Source organism: Pygocentrus nattereri, chromosome 3, assembly GCF_015220715.1.
Source record: "Pygocentrus nattereri isolate fPygNat1 chromosome 3, fPygNat1.pri, whole genome shotgun sequence".
NCBI lineage: Eukaryota > Metazoa > Chordata > Actinopteri > Characiformes > Serrasalmidae > Pygocentrus > Pygocentrus nattereri.
Window position 1 is genome coordinate 17,193,773 of NC_051213.1, and position 15,131 is coordinate 17,208,903.

General features: G+C 36.1%; 1 protein-coding gene across 2 annotated transcripts in view; it reads right to left on the reverse strand.

Annotated features, from left to right (window-relative positions):
- Window positions 1-15,131, reverse strand: part of pear1 (platelet endothelial aggregation receptor 1) — a 59,250-nt gene that overhangs the window by 3,386 nt on the left and 40,733 nt on the right. For both annotated transcript variants that reach the window (XM_017682037.1, XM_017682036.1), the window contains 14 exons: window positions 14,559-14,680; window positions 13,746-13,854; window positions 13,345-13,481; window positions 11,709-11,921; window positions 9,894-10,068; window positions 8,543-8,663; window positions 7,656-7,819; window positions 5,282-5,384; window positions 4,696-4,842; window positions 2,959-3,090; window positions 2,582-2,710; window positions 2,104-2,229; window positions 1,056-1,265; window positions 56-165 (listed from right to left, as the gene is read on the reverse strand). In XM_017682037.1, the coding sequence (XP_017537526.1) occupies window positions 56-165; window positions 1,056-1,265; window positions 2,104-2,229; window positions 2,582-2,710; window positions 2,959-3,090; window positions 4,696-4,842; window positions 5,282-5,384; window positions 7,656-7,819; window positions 8,543-8,663; window positions 9,894-10,068; window positions 11,709-11,921; window positions 13,345-13,481; window positions 13,746-13,854; window positions 14,559-14,680 (1,998 nt within the window). The remainder of the gene's footprint in view (window positions 1-55; window positions 166-1,055; window positions 1,266-2,103; window positions 2,230-2,581; window positions 2,711-2,958; window positions 3,091-4,695; window positions 4,843-5,281; window positions 5,385-7,655; window positions 7,820-8,542; window positions 8,664-9,893; window positions 10,069-11,708; window positions 11,922-13,344; window positions 13,482-13,745; window positions 13,855-14,558; window positions 14,681-15,131) is intronic.

A 15,131-nucleotide genomic window follows, 5' to 3' on the forward strand; every position in this document is an offset into this window, starting at 1 on the left:
CCTGGCCAGGAAAAATATTTTGTCTAAGTAAAGTCACTATCATAACATCATTTACCTTGATGACGCGGTCCTGGTTGTTGGGGACATGGGGTAAAGGAGGTCTGTTCTGGGAGAGTGTGTGATAGCTGGGGTTTGAGTAGTAATGATGGTAGCTGTGTGGAACATCTAAAGCAAAAAAGCAAAAAAAAAAAAAAAAAAAGAGAAAAAAACAAGATTTCTTGAATACTGCAAATCAACAAAAAAAGAAAATATTGAAAAAAGAATTATATATTATATATAATTATTATTATATTAACTTTAGTCAGACACATGAATGGACCTACAGCACCACAATGAGAGACCAAAAGCTATTGTGCATCTGTTGCTGAGAATTGGCTGCCATTACACATTGTGTTCTTATTACAGTATCACAAAACTCCTGTCACCTTTACAAAAGTCTTTCTATATTCCATTGTACTATGATTTTGGATGTGTATCCTCATGTAAAAGGGGTATTACCTTTCTAAATGCTTTCATGTTATCATCATGTTTATATGGTAATTACACATTAACGTTAAAGCTGAGTTATGAAAGATTTGGGGATTTAGAGACTCTCTGGTGGAAATGTGCAAAAGCCTAGTGTGTTAAAGAACATTCTGTAATGTGTTTGTGCTTCAGACCCTTGTGAATGGATCAGTCCAATGTTTGCGAGCGCATTAAGAGAGCATTCAAAGGGAGCTCACAAAAATGTAACAGAATAATCAAATTCTGTCATCACATTTTCATCAGTAAATGCTGATTTTGTATTTGAGACCTAAACATCAAGTTGGATGTAGAGACATGGTCTGAACTCCTGCAAAATCTCACCTGACTTATCAATTCAAGTTTTAGATGATGACTGGAGGCAGGTCAAAAATAGCATTATTGAGTCAAGAGATAAAAAACAGTATAATATGGTGTGCATACAATATTACTTTGTTTTGACTTAGTGATGCTATTAAAATATATATTAAAATTTGATTAAAAATAATTACATAATGCTGATTTAAGCTAAATGAAGCTCTAGTGGCTTTTACCTGGCACAGCGTATTCAGAGTTGACGGTGCGCGTGGAGGAGAAGGACACAGTGGGAGTGTTACTCTGTTTGTCTTTCTGTCTGCGGCGGTACAGCAACAGCAAGGACAGCAGCAGCACCACCAGCATCACCAGTACCACAATACCCGCAATAGCCCCCCACGAGTCTCTTTCCACTGGTGACACAGGCACCATCACACTGACCACCCGCTCTGAATCAGGAAAAACAAAGAAGTTTTCAACAAACAGTGTCCTATACAGTGTTACAGTAACCAGGTAAAGACTGTACACTGTTAGAAATAAAGCTACCATGCAGGTACATGATTCGTTCGTCAAGGTACAAACAGTGTAAACGTTCCCTCAAAGGTACAACAGCGGTTTTAAGATCCAGCCGTGTATCTTAAATAATTTTTTCCTAGTGGAAAAGTAGATATTTGTATCTTTTTATAAACAATTTTTTAAAAACAGAACCATTTAATAAAAAGCCTGGCAGCAAGACGGTGTGTGTGGAGTCAGTACAACTTAGAAAATATTATTTCAGTGCATTATGGTTCAGTTATGTTCCCTAATTAAAGGTACTGAGATGTACCCCTGAGGGCAGAGTCGTACCTTTTCTTCTGAGAGTGTAAACATACAGTATAATTTATAATTGTGTAATTCACTATAATTCTTAGAAAGTATTTCACTAAAAATAAAAGAATAAATTCTTAAAATAAGTAATCAAGCAAATGAATAAATAAAAAGATTTGCTGAAGAAAGAATTGCACATATGCACAGTGTGCAAATATTGATTTATCCATAGTCTAATTTAAACTCTCTAATGTAGTTCTAAGCTGTATGATTTTGTCCTTATGAACAGCGCTATCATTTAATGTACAATACTGTTAATTAAAACATTTAAAATTTATACACTGTAAAAAATGGCTCGTCAGCCTCTAAAACTTCATGTGGTAACAAGCAACTGAACTAATTAAATTTAATACCAATTTAACATATTTTTAAATCCTTACAGCTGAAAGGACTTTGGACTGTGTGAGCAGTGCTGAATACCTTGTGTACAGTCCACGCTTGGTCCAGGCTCACATGCACAGGCACCAGTATGAGGGTCACAGGAGTGGTTTGGAGGGCATGAACATGTTTGAGCACAATTAGTTCCAAATGTCCCTGCTTTACACACTGCAAGAGAGGTGAAACTATTTATTAACCTTGTCAGCACTAGGAGTTCTAGACCAGCAGCTTATCAGCATAATCATTCTCATTAGGATATACAGGTATAGTCAATTTACTGGTACAAAGGTTATATGACACCCATATCTCCAGCAAAATATTTAGTCACATTTTAGGATTTACAATCTACAAAACCATACAATAATTTTCAGCATTTCGAAATCAAAATTAATTACAGAATGTATGTACGCCACACCTTTTCAAATGTTAGAGTAAAGGTGCTTAATATGTGAAGGCTTTCACAGAAAAATACATTCTAATTTTAAAAATTGTGTAATGGCTGTAGAGCACAGTGACTTACACACTGAGCAGTCTACTCCAGCCCAGCCGGGAAGACAGTGACATGAGCCATCCTGGTGATGGCATGTTGCATTGTTGGTACACCTACAAACACCAAGGCACTGCTTTCCATAGTGGCCTACAGGACAGACTGCAAATCACAAGAATTGAGGGGTTATTAAATATTCATAAATACGATTCATAAATACTGTCTTGATGTCATTTGTCCATACAAAAATAAAAAGAAATGCAATTGCCTTTTGGATAAACTATAGATTATGTCCTAAAATCATGGTTGACTTTTCACTGCTTACTGAAAGTAGACAATAATCAGGCTTGTATTCATTACTCTACTTTATAATTATCATACATAGTGTGTGCATTGTATTTATATTTAACCTTGGTCACAAGTTGGTCCTTTATAGCCGGGCAGACACTGGCACTGGCCTGTGATATGGTGGCAAGGGGTGGAATGGCCACATGAAGGGCACATCTGGCTGCACTTGTCCCCATAAACGCCCTGACTACACACTGAGAGAAGAAACATGAGGTTTATACAGCATTAGCCTATAAACAGCTCACATCCATTAACATTAAGAAACAATTCAAACCAGTTATTTTACTGTTAATGCCATTTCTGTATAATATATGAAATATTAGGCATAATGTCCCATCCTAGACAAACAGATAAAGCTTACCGTTTATATTTCATTATTCAACTATATGGTAATAATGCCTTTAATAAAACCTCTGGCACTGCTTTACATATAATTCCTGAATAATATGCTTCAGGATGTAGATGTACAAATAAGCTTATCAGGCTAAGGTAAGTGGTTATTGGTGGTGAGGAAAGCATGATTTTTGCATAATTGTATCATATCTATATATTTAGTAGATAAATAATATATAACATTTATTTTGTCTATTGTTCTTTGTTTAAAGATCCCACTCCTAAATTGTTTAAGCTTAATTTATTACGTTATAACATGGACTTGTATTAGTACATAACTGGCCGTCTTTTATGTGCTACCCACTAACAACTGTATTATTAGCTGTAATAATGCCCAGTAAACACTTTGTTAATACTTTGTTATGCAATTTATTTAGCATGAAGTAATTATCTAAATTCACATCTTATTATATTAGCATTTAATTCATATATGTTCTACATAGTACATACTGGGCAAAAGCCGTTGTGAGCCTTGTGAGCAAGTTTGATGTGTGAAGTTTGATTCCAGATTTCTTCTGAATGCCTCAGCTATTGATTTATTAAATCCCATCAGCAGAACACCTGATTTAACATAGTGAAGTACTGATTAGCCAAACCATGTGTTGGATGATGATCGCAAATAATACTGGGCTTCTTCAAGGAGAGGTTTGGAAATGGTTTAATAAAACACACTGGCATACATAAAATCCCTACTTACTGTATTAATGTTACATGTTACATATCGTTGTCAGAGGAAAACCTTTTATCTTATCTCCATTTTTGACACTTCTCAGTTTTTGACATAATTTGCAAATGCCTGTTGCCCTTTACAGTGTGTACATTTCATGAAGCAGGGGCTAAAGGAAAGGACCCAAAATGAATTCTGGTTCTGTTGACTTACATTAAAAGTAAAGTGGATTTTTTCCTTCTCCTGTAAAGTTATCATTTTGGAGATATGAGGTTTTGTTCCGTCAACAGCGATATATCAGTGTTCTGAGGGAATTATATTATTATATTAATGTTCTGAGGAAATAAATACTCACTGCCCCGATAATTAATTTTTAAATCTAATTTTTTTCTCAGGTGCCCAAGACTTTTCACATTATTGTATTTACATAGCTTTTAGGCTCAACCTCACTGTTTATCTGCAAAACTGATCTTGAATCAGTAATAATTTTGCTTTGACATGCCATGCAACAAACCTTCTTCATTTTTTCAAACTGAAATTTAAAAAAAAAAAAATTATTTTTTCACTCTCCAGTTATGCACATAATAAATTTTGCTTAATGCACAATAGAACAAAGAAATATATGACTAAATGAGATATATAGGGAGTAGACATATATACATATGGAGCTGGTTTTAACTAGAATTGAAACCGAAGAGTGAACTGAGCCACAGTAAGTGAGTAGCAGTGCAACTCTCACCATGCTGACACTGAGCTCCCCAGTAGCCAGGTTTGCATAAGCAGGTGCCGCTGTCTGGCAGACAGGAGGCGCTGTTGAGGCAGGAGCAGCTCTGGTTACACTGATGACCCCATGAGCCCTGTGGACACTGCTCCGTACACCGTGGACCTGCACAAGAGAGAGCAACACTGGAGAAATATATACAACTTAAAGATGTAGGGCATCTGAAGGTCCTGCAGCACACCCTGCTTTCATATTTTAACTGTACTGCAACTGTAAATGTTAATACGTGTGCTTGCCGCTTTGTTTTATTTTTATATATAGCATTTAATATGACTGTACTTTGTATATTTTTATTATGTATTTTAAACATCAGCACTCCCAACCTAAACTGTGACCCCACATCTCATCTTTCACACAATTAAAACAAGTATTTTACTGAGTCTTGAACAGTTTTATCACATTTAATATTTCCATGTTTCATTGTAAGATTTGGTTGCAACCAATACAGTTCATTAATGAACAAAGTAAACATAAAGTTCCTATTATCCTTCACTTTCTAAACCTTTCTCCAAATCTGTTGTGCTCCACTCTATTAAAGTCTTACCTGTCCAGCCGGGCAGGCACAGGCACTGTCCCGTCACGCTGTGGCACCCCTTGTCATGGAGACAGTCGCATTTGTGCTGGCAGCCTGGGCCGTAGGTGCCAACCTGTTTAAGAAGCAGCAGTATATGGAAAAACACGGACTCAATAATACAGAGCAGTCAGCTGACAGGAGAGAAATTACACAGTCCTCATCTAATAACTACCTTCATTTTAGCTGAATGATCACCAGGCATAATGTGCACAAAGTAGAAATAGAATTCCACTTAATGATAGCCTTCAATGAGGTTGAACTGTCACTTTGCGCTCTCATTCAATATGTGCTATTTTCCATGAAAGAAGAGCTATTCAGAGGCCCAGTCAAGGACTGCTGAAACAGCACCATCACATTACCAACAAAAGGAACATTATCAGGTTTTAGTAGATGCGGTTTCCTCAAGGCCTTGTTGTAGTGCCAAAAAACAAAAAATGGACAACTGTAGCAGTAATTCATGTTCATTGTGGAGTTCAACTTTGAAGGCAAAAGCAATGCAACCACACTGATAGAGAAATACTGCTATTTACATATGAAAAGTTTCATTGCAAAATGCTAGATATCCATTTGTAACAAGTTTTTATTGCTCTAATGAAGGTGGTATTCATCATAATATAGCACTGATATTTCTTGTATGTTTAAAGCTCACTCCCTACAATGTACATCATGAAAAATGTAAATTCTTGAAAGTGGTCTATATTGCGTTTTGGAATAAACTAATTCATAATGGTAATACTGTAATTTCTATGTTGTAAGAAAATATTAGTAAATTTATATAAGAAGGAAACACAGGATTCAGCCCCTATGGCTTGGATTCAGATTTGTTTTTCCTTTTTTATTGTACTCAGTAAGTGAAGGTAATGTGCTCAGGCTGTGGGTAAGCATACTGACTTATGTGAACATTTGTTAGTGTGTGCATTCTGTATCCAGACAAAACAAAACAGATCTTGTCATGTGTGACACACAAGCCATTACATCAACACTCGGCAAAATTAAAAAAAAGAAAACGTTGTAATAATGAGATCATTGTTATAGGGACCAAAGTTTAGTTCCTGTGTGCCTTAAATATGTACCCAAGCACACAGTGCAGCGATCAAGTCAGGAAGGTATATTCACAAAGATACACTTGCTCTTCCATCTCACTATTCAGAAAATGCTCTGTCAGGTCAGAACACAACCTGACTCTCACTCTCCGCCTCTTTCTCTCTGGACGATCTGATTGTGTTAGTATGTGTATTTAACTGTGGTTGACAAACATTACCCATTTCATACAAACAGAAAAAAACAATTTATGGTTATATATTATGTAAATACTAGAGGAATATATCAAAATATATCAAAACTGGTTAAAATGCTGTTTTTTCTGATGATCTTAGTCATTGAATTTATTAGCCGTGAATATAATGTTGAGGCTCACAGCTATGTGGCAAAAACGTAATTAAAAGAATATTCCATTGATTTTTCAATCTTTCTACATAATTAATTCATTAAGATGTGAACCGAAGTCATTCACAGTGGTTTAACTGAAATGATCCATTGTAGAGAAACTTTCTGAGTCAGAAATGTTTGTAGTGGTGTTAATAAGGAACCAGATATCTAAAGCATTTAAAGGCTCTAAAAGCTCCTTCGCATAAGATGAAATGGTTACTAATATGCTGCCTCAGGCTTGAGACACTATTTGACATAGTTTTGATCTATTTTAGGTTGTTGTGATGCAAAATATACCCCAAAACTTTTTTTTTTTAAGTTTAGCAATATCATTATTAATATAACATATAAAGAGGATGTGTATAGGCTCACTGGTCATTTTGGAAAGTAAGTGATATCGTTAGTTTTGTGTTGCAGTTTCTCAAAAAATTAACCATATTGTGAATTATGCAGAAATAAAAAAACAGCAGAATTCTCCTTTAACTCATACCTTAGTTCTGTGATATTTTTTCCAGGTAATTTTGGACCATTTCTGTGAGCCTACCTTGATAGTATGTCAAGGTGTTAAGGGTAGGTAGAGCTTTCTAATAGTTTAAACAGTCGTTCTCAACCCTGGACCTTGAGTATCACTGCCCCGGATGTTTAGTAGTTCAGGTGAGTTTGAAGCAGGAGTACCGCTCTTTAATCAAGACTAGTCTTTTGTATGACTATGACATCGTTGTTATTTATCAGTTTCACATGATACTGCAAATATTGCACCTAGCAAAGCCAAACAAAAGACAAAACCTCTTATTACGGTAATGACTCATGCACTGGGACGCAGTGGAGTGGAGAAAACCATCAGCGAGGCCTAGCTCTGGCTCCTGCTGCTGACACTAAAAGAGTTCTGCTTACTGTAATATGTAATATGACTAACCGGGCAGGGCTGGTCACACAGTGTGTCTCTCCAGCCCGCTGTGCATGTACATGAGCCATCCACTGGGTTACACTGTGCCCCATTAGCACACTGGCATGTGGCATTGCAGCCTGGACCCCATGTCCCTTCTGAACATGCAATGGAACAGTCCAAACCCCTCCAACCTGTAAACAAGCAGCCACAGACATGTACAGATAATGAAATGGTTTCATTCAGACTGAATTTAGTCCTAATAAAGATAAAGAATCAGAAGGGAATCAGTGAGAAAATACCATTCATGTTACAATTTAGTCCTAGACTAGGCTGATTAGTCCATGACCACAGTAGCATTTTTGTCACAAACTAGCATTTTGAAAACATAAAAACATATATACATATATATATATATATATATATATATATATATATATATATATATATATATATATATTCTTTATGTTTCATAATTAAATAAACCAATAATACATGCTTTTCAATGTGAATTCTCATATTCTGAATGTGTACACAAGCTTGCTTAGAAACACAGTGCATCTAACAATAAAAGGAAGTATTGTGCTTCTTTTATAGAGTGATAGAAAACACAGTAGCAAGGGAACATTAACAGAATCTGAATGTGCCACTTAAAATGTTTTATGACATGGTAAAAAAAGGCTCTAGCCTCCTTTCTTTCATTAGTACTGTTGTAAATGGCTAGCTAGACAGATACACAGATGATAGAATTATGACAGATTATGAAGAGATATGAAAAGGATGAAGAAAATAAATAAAAACAGGAGTCTGAACCAAAAGCAGAAGCAAAAGAGTTCATCTATTCATTCACCCTCCTGCAGTAAGTCACCTGCTCGCTCGCTGACCACGGGAGATTCACTCTCATGATCAAAGCTTACCCTCTTTACAGAAGCAGGTTCCATCGATAGGTGAGCAGGCCATGGCGTTTACACAGGTACACACAGAGGAGCAATCCTTCCCATACCACCCCCTTTCACAGTGCTTCTCACAGTGGGTTCCCTGCACAAAGCAGGAGACAGTACAGAGTTACTTCAAAGACATTTAAAGCCAGAGCCTTTTCCCAATTCCCAATTTCCAGTTCCACCATCTATACAGGTGTTTCTAGCTAGATAAAGAGCAAAATCTATATCTCCAATCTTACCTTTAGAAAATAGCAAAGAGCATCTATATATACATATATACAAGAGAACATGTAAATACTAAGAACTGTAACACTTAAGCTTCTTTTTAAATTACAAGTACTATTTAAATTTCATTCTTACTTGTTAATTAAGAAAAAGAGTCTAAACAGTTTATTAAAATGAAACTATATAAACTGTAGTTATTACATATATTTTACAACTTTTTACATAACCTTGCAAATTATATCATTGTGTTAAATAATGATATCATTATATAATAGTTACACATGATTATTAAATAGTACCATTTGAATTATTAACCATTAGTAACCCATTTATTTAGTGACATATAAATAATCAATAAATATTCTGAATTACAGTAAACTAATAATTATTTTATTTTCCTATTTTATACTCTAACAGTGAAATAGTTATTTGATACTCATAACTCAAAATATGTAACTTGATTATGTAATATTAAGCATTTATTCAGGTGCATAAAAACAAGTCATACTGACTGTGAATAACTACTTTTTAACTGGATACAATGAACAAGCTTTGGCACCATTTGAATTACAGTAAACTAATAATTATTTTATTTTCCTATTTTATACTCTAACAGTGAAATAGTTATTTGATACTCATAACTCAAAATATGTAACTTGATTATGTAATATTAAGCATTTATTCAGGTGCATAAAAACAAGTCATACTGACTGTGAATAACTACTTTTTAACTGGATACAATGAACAAGCTTTGGCACCATTTCTACAGTAAATGTTTTGGTAGTTATTGTTTGAATTTTATGTTACATTTACGTCACGTCTTCTTGTGAGTTTATTGGCTGGTTGCAAAACAGAAACTGTATTACTGCCTGACTCATGTAGATCTGGTCTGATTGCTCAAGTGCATGTAAACTAGTTGATTGGATTACTGACAAAATCTGATTTTCTACACTTATCAAGTGCATGTAAATGCACTCATTGACTGTACTTGAATTATGTTTTCTGAAATGAGGATGCTGTGATTGTAGTTTGCAAAAAAAAAAAAATAAATAAATATATATATATATAGTGTAATATGCGTGTATGTTGTACGTCCACTCACTGTGTATCCTGGCGCACAGTGACACACACCAGTGACCATGTCACATACCCCGCCATTCACGCACAGGCAGGGCTCCAGGCAACCGTTACCATAGTAACCATGAGCACAGGTTTCATTGCAGAAGAGCCCCGCCCACCCAGGCTGGCACGTACACTCCCCCTTCAGTGGGTGACAACTGAAATAACACATACACAACATGGATAATACTGAATTTGTGTCTATGTGTGTGTGTGTGTATTGAATTTCTGACAACAAAAATTGTTTGTGAAACAACTGTTGGACAGTCCGCCGAGTCCTATTCCCAGCCAGAGAGACGTCAGGATCCAGGACCAGAGGCATTCTGACGTGATGTTTTGGGAATATAAAACTCACAATAAGCCAAAGAAGTTTATGAGTCAAAGGAATTTATAATGTGTTAAATCCAGGACTGTGCAAAACTCAAATAAGGCTATTCAAGATAATTACAAATTACAATTGGCAAAACACTAAGATTAGGATGAATATAAATGAACAAATAAACAATTCATTATGGTCTTAAGGGCGTTAATGTCCCAGCTTAAACATTTCTGAAGCTCTCCTTGAGGAAGTTCAGCATTTACAGTTACTATCCAATACCTGTTTTCAGGTTTTCAAGAAGTGCTCCATTAATTTATAAACTACAATTGAAGTAGGAACAATAATGAAGCAATGTTTTGGAAAAAAAAGAGTTATTTCTGATGCAGGCTTATATGTGTATAGTCATAATTATGATTCCATTTTGAATAAATGTGACACAGAAACATGTGCGTCCAAAGCATTTAGTAAGTTATTTCACCACTGCTTAAATTAAAACCACACTTCACTGATTATGAATATATCTTTCATACTGTCATTTTGAGTTTAGCATGTAACATGATATGGATGCATTAACCTCTGGGAAAATGAACTGGAACAGCAGTTTATTTTGTTTTTATAGCTCAAACTAAATTATCTTGAAAAGGGACATTTTCCCCGAGTGTATAAGTGTCAAATATTTTCTGGTCTTTGCGTTGTTAAAAAACTATGTTATTAATCAAAGTACAACACAAAAGTATTTTGTGTTTAAAATACTTTGTATTGTTTAAAAATTAAATTGAATTGGTTATGGTTCTGCTTTAGTTTAGTAAGATAGGGTGTAGATGTAACACTGTCAGGCTGTAAAACTCATGTACAAACTCAGCTTCAGTAATATGACCAAAAATGTTGTCTAATTCTAGTAATGAAGTAAGCAAAATTTATTAACTAAATAATATTTTTGGGGAAGAAGGTCAAATGGGGCTCTCAGCCCCTTGTCTTGGGCTTTTTATGACCCAAAGCAGGCGAGAAAAAGGGGGTGGTCTTCTTACCCAGGGGGATTCTTTGCTCAACTTAACACTTGTTAATGTAACAAGGGTTTTTTCAAGCAATTATTGACTATATCTATTGGTCCATTTATTGTGAAATATTCAAAGAATACGAAAGACAGAATTGGTTCATTCAGGTTCAGAAGGTAAAACTCCTCCCCAGGATCTTGTTCCAATTACCTATATACCTCTTCTGCTGGTTTGAGGGGACCAAACAAGCACAGCAGTTGGAACATAGTTTTTAAGAAGATTTTTACTTTCTAAACCTAAACTACCCACCTCTGGCACTCTTTGGTCAGAAAGTGTAAAAGGTTTTGATTTGACAGTGACAGTATATTTATAGTACTAAATAAATTCATACCTATACCAAATACCAAGATATTTTATGATATTTATATAAATTGATACCTTCCGTGTTAAATATTACTGTGTGTTAATCCACACTAATGCCCACCTGAGAGTATGTTGGGGGCTGCAGAGGCAATGGTATTCACAGTGCATGCCAAAAGCTCCCTCATCGCACATCCTTCGAGAGCACTGTGGACCACTGAATCCAGGCTCACACAAACAGCCACCGTGAATGTGATAGCAGCGCGCACCATTAGTGCAGTCACACACACCCTTACAGTCCTGACCATAACTGCCCACAGCACACTCCTCATTACACCTGCACAGACAGAACACGTGTCATTAATTACACATATACACACGTATATACAGTTGTACACAAAAGTCTGTGAGCGCCAGTCAAATTTCAGTTGTATTCCTGTTTTCGTTGATTTTCAAAGTAAACAGTTCCTCTACAAAGGACACACCAATTCCCACAGATTTTAATGCACAATTAATCCATAAATACTGTGTAGTTGCTGAATTTAACATACTGGAAAAAAAAATATAAAACTATGTGGCCTGTGCAAAGGTTATGGCACATTTTATATTTCATGTAGAACTCAGCTGTCACGATAGGCTCCTCCACTCCTCCATGTGCTTTTCTGTTTACTTTCTGGCTGTCCACGTGCTTCTTTGTTTTGATTCTTTGATGTACTGCCCCCTTGTTTTGCAACTCCGACCTTGATTGTTTCCACCTGTTTTCCACCTGTCCCTCATCATCCTCGTGTATTTAAGCCCTGTGTTTGCCCCTTGTTTTTGTTGGTCTTTGTTGGGTATGTTTGATTGTGCTGTATGTTTGTTGGATGTTTTATATGCTAGTGTTTTGTTATTCCAGCCTCTGCTGTGTATTTCAGTCTGTGTTTGTTTCAATATGTCTGTCCCACCTTATCTCTGTGTTGGCTATTTGAACCTGGACTGTTTCGACCATGACCCTGGATTTGCCCTGAATAAATCTCGCTTATCTCAGCGCATGCGTTCATCTCATCACTCCATGTTACATCAGTAAATAAACAGAAAACTAAAATTATGAGTAAAATGTCATTTTTAAGTTCCCTGTAGAGGATATGTTAACTTATCTTTATCTATAAAATCAACAAAACATGTCATTTATGTGTTTTTGCGTAGAACTCTATTGCCACACAGTTCTATTTTCTACATTGTACTGCATTAAAACACTGAGACTAAACTTAGGGTCAAGTCCATAGAGCCAACATTTGTACTGAAAACACATGTGGCTCATAAACACACCACAGCAGAGTTCAACAGAGAGGATACACTTGAGCCTGATGTTTCTCATCCCCTTTGGCACTGCACAGAGAGTGAGCAGTGTGTTTCCTCGCACTAATACTCCTCGTTTAACTACACTGAAAAACGTAATGCACTGAATTCACTTGATTCAAATGTATATATCTTTTCTACACTAATTAAATACATAAATATATTTACTGTCAAAAGTAAGTAATCTGAAAGACATTCATGCACCAGTAGGTCTCCTCATTTTACTATGTTAAGAGTGGAACCACACTGCAGTTGGGAAAGGATTCATTAGTTTTACACTAGCCAGGAGTATTAAAGCAGGACAACTTTAACTTGGTTAACTTTAACCTGGAGCTGTGCAGCCTAAATAGTTTGCAATAAACAAGTGAATTAAATAGTTTTAACATGTTGCTCACTATAGCAAGTTTTACTGCCAAACCCACCTCTCGCCAGTGAAACCAGCAGTGCACTGACACTGGCCTGTGTCTTGGGCACAGTGACCACCATTATGGCACAGACACTCCTTAGCACAGTTCACACCAAACCTCCCCTCAGCACAACGCTCTGTACACACTGGCCCCTGAGAGAAAGATACAGACTGCTGAAACATCTTTAGCAACTGCAGTATAGAAAGTAAAAGCTTATTATTTCAGCACAAGAACAAGAAGAAATTAAGGCATTGAATCTACTTAATTATAAAATGTATCCAAAAGATTAAAATACATTATTATATGTAACTATTTCTGCACAAATAATGTCAAAATAAATATATTAAATTTATGCAAACAGATATGAATCAAATACATTTCAAGCTTCCATTATTCTGTGCACCAATTTTTCTCACCGTCCATCCTGGTGGGCAAAGACACACTCCTTTACCATGGCAAACGCCTCCATTCTGGCATGGGCAGCGAGGTGGGCACCGACGGGACTTCACACAGGGCTCATCACACCTGAGAAGCATATAGATATGAAGATGTACAGTCTACCTGCTGAAAAATGTAACATGAATTAAACGTCCAAAAAAGTATGTACTGTCACTGGCCACTGTATTAGAATCAATTACCTTGTAGGCCCACTTTGCTTTTGCACAATTTGTGGTGGCACAATTTGTTAGCCTTTGTCAGCGGTCAGTTTCTGACCACAGAGTGGCTCTTGAGGTTGACAAACTATTCTCAGTCCAGCAGTAACACTGAATACAACACAGCTGTGCCTGATACACTCATACTAGCACCATACTCACTGTTATGTCAGTGTCACTGATGTGAGGATGACTAACAAACTAAAGCACAGATGGGCTACATCCTGGAGTTTACCCAAACACAATGGTCTTATAAGGCAAATGGAACTTGTGAAGTGGACATTGAGTGGAATTACAAGGTAGTCTAGAAAGTGGATGCTTAATGCCATAAAGGTAAATGCAGATAAGTGTTCTTTGTTTAAATAATTACAAAAAATGCATAAATGTGAAAAATCTGACTCAATAAACATGAGCAACTGTGACAATGTGTCTGCCGGACTGTGTGAACTGAAATTGGTTTATCTCCCAGTCTGGAGGAGTGACTTATGAATTTCACACCTTCTGATTTTTTTTAGCCAACATTCGCTCATTCATCGCAAAATAAACAATACACACAGAAAAAATATAACAGCTTACAGTGTTCCAGTAACTCTGTCTCTGCATACACACTCTCCCGTTGTTGAATTGCAAGAGCCACCAGTTCCACACTGGCACTGCTGCTGACAGCCCTGCCCAAAGAAGCCCTTGGGACATGGGTCCTAATAAATAAATAAAACATGTTGTTTTTGTGCTGTAAACTACTGAACAAGACATGTAGTACAAAGAGCTGCATCAAGTCAACAGCACAGAGCTGAAGTTATATCATATACTTAAACAAAGGGACAATATCTTCCCTGGTTTGTTAGAATTACTTTAACAACAACCACACTGAATCTCGAAAAACATTTTGAGGCCTTTTCTAACTTCCTGCTTCAAAAAGAGAGACACATAAAATCCCTCTGTCATCCCAATCAGTGCTGGGCAGATTACATAAGAATTTTAATCCAGTTTTGATTAAAAAAAACAATAATTAGTAATGTAAACTTTAGACATACAAAGTGCACCTAATCAAATTACTCATGGACTATATTGGGTTTTATATTTTTCTCTTGCGCCTCTATAAAAGCAGGATTGTTTCTATAGATCAAATGGTCAAATGCTAACCTATCT